Source organism: Quercus suber, unplaced genomic scaffold (genome assembly GCF_002906115.3).
Source record: "Quercus suber isolate HL8 unplaced genomic scaffold, Cork oak 2.0 scaffold_97, whole genome shotgun sequence".
In the NCBI taxonomy this organism is placed as follows: domain Eukaryota; kingdom Viridiplantae; phylum Streptophyta; class Magnoliopsida; order Fagales; family Fagaceae; genus Quercus; species Quercus suber.
The window spans coordinates 1,321,574-1,330,910 of record NW_027069562.1 but is presented as its reverse complement, the minus strand read 5'-3'; the positions used below and the strand labels follow the sequence as shown (position 1 = coordinate 1,330,910).

The following is a 9,337-nucleotide window of genomic DNA, read 5'->3' as shown; positions in this document are numbered from 1 at the left end:
ATCATGTGAGCTCGATCCATATGTTGATGTTGATGATAGCATGGGTTATGATCCTAATTGATGAAAAGGAAATGTGGGTCATGAATTTGCCTCTTGAAGTAAGGATCTCACGGACCATGTGAGCCCAATTCATGTAGTTGAATGAAATATGAGCTTATTTTGAACTTTAAATAGATTTACCCAAAAAATCAATAATATGTTGATATGGCATAGGTTGCCAATGAAGTAGTGCCACGTGTGGTGAAAAAAAGAGTCCTCAACATATATGAACTATGAATATTAGTTTTTAGAAATATGGTTTTCCAAAAAAGCAAATCAATGTTGATTTAAGAACAAAATTTGGCTCTAAACATGTGTAAGGGGGTGGGCCTTGATGGAGATGTTGGGCAAATTCCTGCCGCGCTAAGCCCAAGTTGTTTCTGGGTGAGGAGTCGGGACCGGCCCAATTGGAGCACACCTTGGCCCGGCTTGTGCACAATCTTTGCCGCGTCTGCCAAAGTCTATTTAAGAGCCTACAGCAGGCAGATTTATTGTTAACAAGTTATGGTAGGCAGACGTAATATAGAAAAGCGTAAAGAAAATGCAGTCCCTATTTCTGCCGCAATAAACAAGATAAATATCTTAAAGGCCTCACTTTTAAAGAATAACACTTAAACAAAGGATTAGAGCGGGATTAGTAGAGTAAAAAAAAATGAGTCTGCCAGACTAAGTATTGCCGCAGGATTCCAATCACGGAAGAGAAAACCACTCCCTCAACGTAAGTAACTTCACTTGATGAAATTAATTGCTTTGAGAGGACGGTCCCAAATGGTATGTGCCCAGGTATAGACTTGTATTTCATATTGAGGACAAGGCTATTGAGGGAGAGAGGGGGATAAACACTCTGTTTTTCTTTTCTCTCTTAGAATTCCTTTCTCTCTGTTTTCTTTCTTCCAATTCTTTTCTCTCTGTTTTCTTTCTTCCAATTATTTTCTCTCTGTTTTCTCTATGACTTCTCTTTTTCACCTCCTTTTTTGCATACAGCCACGGGTTCCTTATATAGGGCCTGTCGTGGCCGATTTTACTGTTCTAGCCTTCCTATGGCCCTGTTCTGCTATCATAACCTTTTGCCATCCACTTACCGAGTCAAAGTGGTTCAGATCCACCATTGACCTGTGGCTTTCAGACAACGAATGTTCCTTTTCTACTTCGTCCAGTGTGTCCTCTCTTTCTCTCTGTCTCTCATGGCATGCACCCAACGGTTCTTACCCACCCTTGACTCTTTTGGGTGGCATGTCATCCCAGCGAGACTGTGCCCACTGAAAGAGTCTGGGCAAGAAATGCAAAACGGGTTCCCACTCCTCTCCCCACCGCCAGACCGTGCCCTCACCCATGACGTCACCTTTTCCCATAGTGGCTGGGTATAGGTTGGTGATGCCTGGGTCGTTCACATGCATTACCTTATTGATGTTTCATTCGTTTGCCGAGGTCTGAAAATGGGTGCACATATCCTGCCGTGCTCTTTTTTGGCATTTTCTGGTGTGGATTGTTTTTCCGGCAGGCCAACGCCCATGTGTTGTCCCTTTCTTTAGAGGGTTGAGCTCTGTAGTGGGCTTCCCTTTAGTTTGAGCGTTTCGCTTTATGGCTTTGCGCCTCTTGCCATGCGAAGTTGCTATTCCTGCTGCTCATTTTTAATCCTACCGAGCCCCTTTGGGCCTACCGTGTGCTTTCCCTCCCAGTATGCTTAATGGGTTCCTCTTCTTATTTCTTGTGGGCTCCAACGTCCCTTTTTTCTTGTAGGCATCCCTGGCCCATTTTGGTTTTGTTTCACACATGGATTTTTTTTTTACTAACTCACTTTAGGCTTCCTTGGCCCAATTTTCTCTATAAACTTTATCCTTTGGGCTCATGGGTTCTCCATTTGCCTGTTACTCTTTTTTTTTTTCTTATTGCTGTGGCCCTTTCTTTCTTTTCTCTCATCCTTTCCATGGATTTGTTTCTTTTCTCTTTCCAGGCCTATTCAAGCTCATTTGCTTCTTTTGGACCCATCTCATGGACTCTTGAACCATCCATATGCCTTATTTTTCTTTTTGGTGCTTCTTTCAGTTCGCCCGCAACTCTGGGCCTTGGGCCTGCTGGGCTTCATAAAAAAAAATTTTATAAGACTATCTATTTGTTATTTAAAAAAGTCATAACTTATTAAAAAAGTATAAATAGTTTATTTAATAAACACGTTGGGTCCGAGCAAAATAACTCTCAAATATGTGCAAAAACAAACTTTTTTCATGAATTAATGCTTTCATCTGATAGTACCCACACTAATAAAGAAAAGAAAATCTTGTTATATGGTCGGGTCGGAGCAAAATAACTCCCAAATATGTGCAAAGACAAACATTTTTCATGAATAAAAATACTTTCATCCGATAGTATTTCACTAATTGCTGCAATGCTAAAGAAAGGAAAATCTTGTTATACATTTGTGGCTGCACACTCTATACATACCTTATTTGAAATCGTGTTTTTAGTCCACGTTATATTAAAATGTGTAGTCGTCAAAAATGTGTAATAAGAAGGTCGTGATAACTAATACTTACACACAAAGCGGTGGAACTCCTAATGTTTTTGTTCCAACTCGTGACTCATTGCCGCTTATCATATAGAACCCGACCAACCATGACACCACGTGTTAATACCTTGCACTTGCAGACTTTTTTTTTTTTTTTTTTGTTTGGAGTTAAAGTACGTGTGTAAGTTGTCACCAGTTCAGTTCCTAAAAAAAGGAAAAAAGTTCGAATCACCAAAATTCGCCACGTCACCATCCCCGCCTTCTTCGCTTTTCCTTTCATATATCTCTTGCTCTCAACTTGGTCACGCTTTTTTCTCCACTTCGACCCATCAAACTCAGTAAGGTTTACGTTCTTGTTTCTTTACTAACACCTTTCTTTCTGGGGTTAGTTACTTTTTATTTTTTATTTTTTATTTTATTTTTTTCCATTTATGTTCTTGCATTAAATTCATCCTTTTCCAAATCAGGTTGTGGGAATATTCTAACTACCACGGAATCAAGCCGTTTTTTGCTGTTATTTTAGCTTGTTTTACGTTGTTGGGTTATGTTACTTTACCTTAAATTATGAATGTGCTATGAGAGTTGTGGAGAATAATTGGTGAGGAATTTGAGTTTTTTTTTTGACGTGTAAGATCAAAAACATGTCTCGGAGTTCTGACACAACAAGGCGAACCCCACCTGGGATTTTGCTTATGAGAAGCATTAGAGGCAAGGATTGGAGATTTTCTACTTACAGATATGTGGTTTTGTTTGTTACATTCATTGCATACGCTTGTTATCATGCTTCTCGAAAACCCACTAGCATAGTTAAGAGTGTATTGTATCCTGATCCCAATAGGCCCCTTGGCAATGGGCAGTACCCTTGGCCAATTGCCAATGTGTTTATCAAGGAGAAATTTTCAGATACTGGCATAAATAGGATGAGGAACAAGGGTTGGGCTCCGTTTAATGGACCAGACGGGACATCAAAATTAGGGGAGATTGATGTTGCATTTCTAGCTTGTTACTCTTTGGGAATGTATGTTGCAGGCCACTTGGGCGATACTTTGGATCTTCGGTTGTTTCTGACGACTGGGATGATTGGGAGTGGAATTTTTGTTGGGATATTTGGGATGGGATATTTTTGGAATGTGCATGTGTTTTGGTTTTATCTTGTAATGCAAATGGTTGCTGGATTGTTTCAAGCAACTGGTTGGCCTTCGGTTGTTGCTGTTATTGGCAATTGGTTTGGGAAAAGGAAGAGGGGTTTGATAATGGGTATTTGGAATGCACATACTTCAGTTGGGAATATTACTGGATCTCTCCTTGCTGCTAGTGTTTTGAACTACGGGTGGGGCTGGTCTTTCATAGTTCCTGGTGCATTAATAGTCATGGGAGGCATACTGGTTTACTTTTTCTTGCCTGCTTACCCTGAGGATATTGGATTTACTTGCCCACAAGGTTCAGCTACGAATGCAGTGGCAGAGCCTAATGATGAAGAAGCTCAGATAAGTAAAAGAAATGTTGTTGGAGGGGAAATAAATACTGCTTCCTCAAATGGATCAGTGAGAAGAAAAAGTGTTGGGCTCCTTGAAGCTTGTTCTATTCCAGGAGTGATACCATTTGCATTGTGCCTTTTCTTTGCGAAGCTTGTGGCCTACACGTTTCTGTACTGGTTACCATTCTATTTAAGTCAGACAGGTATTTTTCTGTCTCCCTAGTTTATGTATTACCTTAATCGTTATAAAGGAGCAAACTAATGTTACTTATAAACTTGTAAGATTTTTCATTGCTATCTGCTTTGTCAGTGCTTCTGATTTATTTTTAATGGTATTTGTTGTCTTGTTTATGGACTCTGAGAAGCTTTCAAGTAATAGTGGGTGGTTAGAAATAGTCAAGATTGATGATGTAAAGGAGGCTGAAAGTAGAGCAGATGCTAGTTTACTGTGGGACTTGCATAATAATTTATTTATTTATTTTTGCATTCCCAACTTAAACTTCCCTAATAGAGGTGAAACTTTAGGTTTCATTTTCAAAACAATGATTAATGGTTGTATGTTTCCAATTAATAACTAAAAGGAGGAGTAGATATAAGTGTTATATAATCAGAAAAAAAAGGGTGAGGAAAACTAAAAGGACTGGATATAGCTCCTGTATAATGTGTTTCCACCATTCTGCTCCTCTATTGTTGCATGTAGTTATAGCTAATTCCATAAATTTTTATTTATTAATGATTCTTCATTTCATCAAAACATTTTAGAATAAGAGTGATCAATTCATCTGCTGTTGTACACTTATGTTGGTGTCATCGTCTTCATCCAAGCATTGATCCAACTGTTTTTCAAAGTGAAAGGTGTTCACAAATTTTTTTTATTTACTTTTTGTTAAGTAATAAAATGTTAACATATTTGATTATTTTTTAATAGTAACAATAGAGTTGAAGTACCTTTCCAGGGGGTTCATTTTTCTGATAAAGATCATTACCATGAGGTAATTCGTGCTAATTTCTTATGCATTCTATATGTGGATGGTAGCAACCATTAAAATTTATAAAATTGATTTTATTACTGCTTATAATTTATAATTTCATTATAAAGATTGCTTTCAGTAGTTGAACACTTTTTATGCACAATGTTGTTAAGTTCACAATCATATATGAATTCTCCTGGGTAGATTCTTGTACCTGTTACTTGTCTTTGCATACTTTAATGATTCCAGGGAGCCATATCCTGTTTTGGGACTCTTTATTGCTTATAAATCATTTTTATGCATCTGCTATAACGTTTCCATCTTTATTCTCTTTTATGATTTGGCAGAAATTGGTGGAGAGTATGTTTCTGTAAAATCCGCTGGAAATCTGTCTACCTTGTTTGATGTAGGGGGCATTGTTGGGGGAATCCTAGCTGGCTACATGTCTGATAAACTTAATGCTCGTGCTATTACAGCTGCCAGCTTCATGTATGCTGCAATTCCTTCAATGCTATTATATCGAACATATGGGAGTATTTCGAAGACTGTCAACATTGTACTTATGATGACTGCTGGCTTGTTTATAAATGGACCCTATGCACTCATCACCACTGCAGTTTCTGCTGACCTTGGCACACATAGTTCTCTTCGAGGGGATTCTCGAGCACTGGCAACAGTGACTGCTATAATTGATGGTACAGGATCAATGGGTGCAGCTCTTGGCCCTCTTCTTACCGGGTTCATATCTACAAAGGGATGGGATGCAGTTTTTGTGATGCTAATGATTGGTGCTCTTGTTGCGGGGCTTCTTTTATCACGTCTGGTCATTGCTGAACTTTCTGAGAAAACTTGTAAACCAATGTCTCAATCCAGTGGCCAGCAAAGTATTGGAGGTAATATCGTCATTCCCCTTCCCCACTCCCACCCCCGCCCCTCTTCTCCCCNTTACTCAGTAAACAATTGAGACCCTTGTTTTAACCTCAGTCAGAAACTTTAAGGTATTCATTGTATTTAGGAAGATTTTTGTTATATAGGTGGTTAGTGAAATAATTATATACTGTGCTAGTTTAAATACAATGTAATTAGTAATTACTACAAGGGTAACTCATAATATTATTTGTAAAGTTCATATTGGCCCTAATATAAAAATGAAAAGATAGATTGATAAATATCATAGACGTTTTCCGGAAGAAAGAATTAAACATAAATATTCCAGATAGAAAGCTGATGATCATCTTCTCACTATTTATAGACTATATACAAAAATATTCTTGCATTGGTTTGTGGTGTCCTTTTGTGTTTGTATAATAGTGATTCTTTATAGTATAAGCACATTACATGTTTCAGTTTCTATAGTTGCTTCTAACTTTCATGGATCTCATGATCGATTCATTTAGATATCCCAAACTCTAGTCAAAATGACAACCTACCCTTGTGGTTTGTGATAAACATACAGATAAGTCCTCCTCCCCTGACATTGTTACTAACTCTAATAAGAGAGAAACCATAGGCAAAGAGAGAAACCAAGTGAAACTGGATTGGCTGCTAAGAGAGAAACCAAGGTAAAGAAGAAGAAGCAGAGAACGCAAAAAGAAAAGAGAAAAGAAGAAGGGGGCAATTTGGGGATTCACTGATAACCCTTGGGCAATATGGTAGCTTTGATGTCATTGGCGCAAAATGGTGATTTTGTAGCATGGGGGTGGGGAACAAAACTTGATGTTATCAATATGTTAAGGTTAAAATAGGACCATCACTAATGTACATAAAAACCAAACTTCTTAAGTCAAAGTTGGTCTTTGAGGGTTGACACTCATTTTGGCTAAAGTTTGGGGAGTGTTGATTCCTAAAACCTCAAGGGAGGTTGGTATAATTTACCCAACATTTACTCAGTTTGATTATTGTGCAATCTTGAGTGACTTGGGGAAGTTTGGACTGTTTATGGGAGTTGAATTGTTAGCGAGTGTAAGTATTGTGTACTAAGATGACAATATTGGTCACAAGTCACAAATGTGCTACTCTTGAGAAATTTTTGTTGTAATGGTCTTTGGCTTTGCCAAAGAAAGTTATATGGTGTCTGATACAGCCCATGTCTACAGATCCTTAGAACTCCATTCTTCTAATCGTAGTAACTGCCAAAGAAAGATAAATCCAGATTGTATTCATGATAAAACCCAATATCAGTCACTGACATCTCATCTATTTTTCTTGGATCAAGGCCCTAGATGTCTCATGTTGAATTCCTCCTACTCCTGTGTAGGTCCAGATGTAGAATATCTAAGGCATGGTATAGCAATTCTTCTATTTCCATGGATCTAGGGCTCCAATTCCTGATGTAGAATTTACTCAATTTATGTCTTTGGCCAGATCAGAATATCTCTGACACAAGGAAGCCATACCTATTGCTAATCTAATTGATAGTAAAATGTTCAGTACACATCCTTCAACATACTCCCTCCTCCCTAGGTGCCAAGAGAGTGAGAGCAACAGTGGACTTTTTTTTATTTATCTCTAGACAATAGGCAATCTCTTGTGGCAATTGTGGAAGATCAGAGAGATTTGTTGTAATCATGAGCTAGTTAATCCTAATTAATGCTGGGTATGATGTGAATTTAATGTTTTTTGTATCTCACGGGAGGAGCCATATGTAGGCTATTCTTTTGGTATCTATTGTTCTGAAAGGGGTGAACCTCTTGAATAATTAACAAACTTATTGCATCTTCTTGTTTTATTGGGGAAAACATTATGCTTTTCTTCTGTCTTTTATTTCAAAATCACCAATTAAGAGGACAAGTGCATTGTTTTGTGCCTTACTGGATTTCAGTTTTCTCATTTCACTTTTGGGTGGCATAATCTTTATTTTACTTCAGGAAGTTTTTTTAATATTAGCTAAATAAGAAGATTGAAAGAGGTAAACTTGGTTATTTTTGAATCTTAAAAGGCTTTTTTCTGTTAAGATGGCCTAGCTCAGAGTTATTGGGGAAGAAAATTAGATGAGGTAATGAGAGCAAAAAAATAGGCAATTTCAAGGGCTCCGCCCCAGTGCCCTTGAAATGTCTTAAATTACAGATTGAAGCTTCTACTTGAGTGAAGGTAGCCTGAAAGGGTAATAATAAGGCTTTTATGAAGGAAAATATGTGAGAAGTAATGAAGTAGTTGGGTTAACCGCCTTGTCGGTTCAACAGATTAATGATTCACTGTTCAGAAAAGGTACTTTATCCTAGAAGTGTGCTAGCTTATTTGTTTATTTTGATGTTGTGCCTTTGGATAGGATCGTAATTTGCTAGCATCTTCAACCCTACCAACATCGCTCTTCTTTGTTTTCCTCTTTTTTGTTGTAGTATCCATTTAGCATCACTGCTGTTCTCCCAGTAATCGGGAACCATTGCATTAGTTTTGAACTCACAAGTGATCTCTTCTTTTGCAGCTCCTGTGACTCAACCACTTCTAAGTGATCGTAGGTGATAATGAGGTATGTAATAGTACGGCATGGTTCCATGAACCTTGATTTGTTGAGGAAAGTATAGAAAAAGGCTAAACATGCAAGTGGTAATATGTATTTTAAAATATTTTTGAGATTTAATGAATTTATTTGTAACTTCTAGCATGTGTACATTGTCTTTAGTGTACACAAACTGATAAGAAGTGTTTAGATTTTGTCTAGCATGATTCACTGGGCTTTCCAAGCCAGTTGACTTTTGAGGAACCAAATTGAGTTGTAGTTACAGACTTACAATTACTGTTGCAGATGGAACCCGAGTTTTTTTGTTAACCTTATTTCTTATTGCTTGTGTAGTTTTGTGCTATTCTAATAGTCCAAAATGATTGAACTTGGCAATAATGTTGTATTTAGCTTCTTGTCAAGCTCAATTCAAAATCCTTTTTCCATAGTGAACAGGAAATAAGTAACACATGAGGCTGAGAAAAGGAATCTCCTGTCATTATCATTATCATTATTCTTAATGCTTGGGATCATGGTTATTTGCCACTCAACACTAATTGGGTCTAAACTTGCAACTTCTGCTCTATTGTTTGCCTAATGTTTTACGAGACTTAACTATATCATGTTCCCTATCTGCATAATGTTAGGCTTTAGTTGTTGGAGTAATCTCATGTGAGTAGTCTAAGAATAAAAGATGAATTTTAATTTTTTTTTTTTTTTTATTGGTTTGAATATTACGGATTTAAATTCACTAGAAACCCTAACCCTAGCAAACATGTAGTAGTGTATTTTAGAGTAAAGGAAAATCAGTTAGAACTCACTCCTCCAAATATTAAGAAAAAAAATGAAAAGAAAAGGGCTGGACTGAAAAAGCATAAAAATTATGTTGGACTAGAAAAAGATCA

At 37.4% G+C, this 9,337-nt stretch overlaps 1 protein-coding gene across 3 annotated transcripts; it reads left to right on the top strand.

Moving 5' to 3' along the window:
- Positions 1–2,729: 2,729 nt before the first annotated feature.
- Positions 2,730–8,762, top strand: LOC112036273 (putative glycerol-3-phosphate transporter 4). 3 transcript variants are annotated; one of them, XM_024069078.2, is made up of 4 exons: positions 2,730–2,883; positions 3,013–4,225; positions 5,341–5,886; positions 8,418–8,762. In XM_024069078.2, the coding sequence occupies exons 2-4, from the start codon at positions 3,187–3,189 to the stop codon at positions 8,453–8,455; spliced, it is 1,623 nt and encodes a 540-aa protein (XP_023924846.2). In that variant the 5' UTR covers positions 2,730–2,883; positions 3,013–3,186; the 3' UTR covers positions 8,456–8,762. The 3 variants fall into 3 exon arrangements, with proteins under 3 accessions (XP_023924846.2, XP_023924848.2, XP_023924849.2); XM_024069080.2 differs by having other exon boundaries at positions 2,730–2,888; XM_024069081.2 differs by having other exon boundaries at positions 2,730–2,929.
- Positions 8,763–9,337: the final 575 nt, after the last annotated feature.

Excerpts from the sequence above, each read along its gene's own strand:
- LOC112036273 (XM_024069078.2), top strand. The coding sequence starts at position 3,187 with ATGTCTCGGAGTTCTGACACAACAAGGCGAACCCCACCTGGGATTTTG. Across the intron at positions 4,226-5,340 it reads ATTCTATTTAAGTCAGACAG|AAATTGGTGGAGAGTATGTT; the intron begins GTATTTTTCTGT and ends ATGATTTGGCAG. Across the intron at positions 5,887-8,417 it reads TGGCCAGCAAAGTATTGGAG|CTCCTGTGACTCAACCACTT; the intron begins GTAATATCGTCA and ends CTTCTTTTGCAG.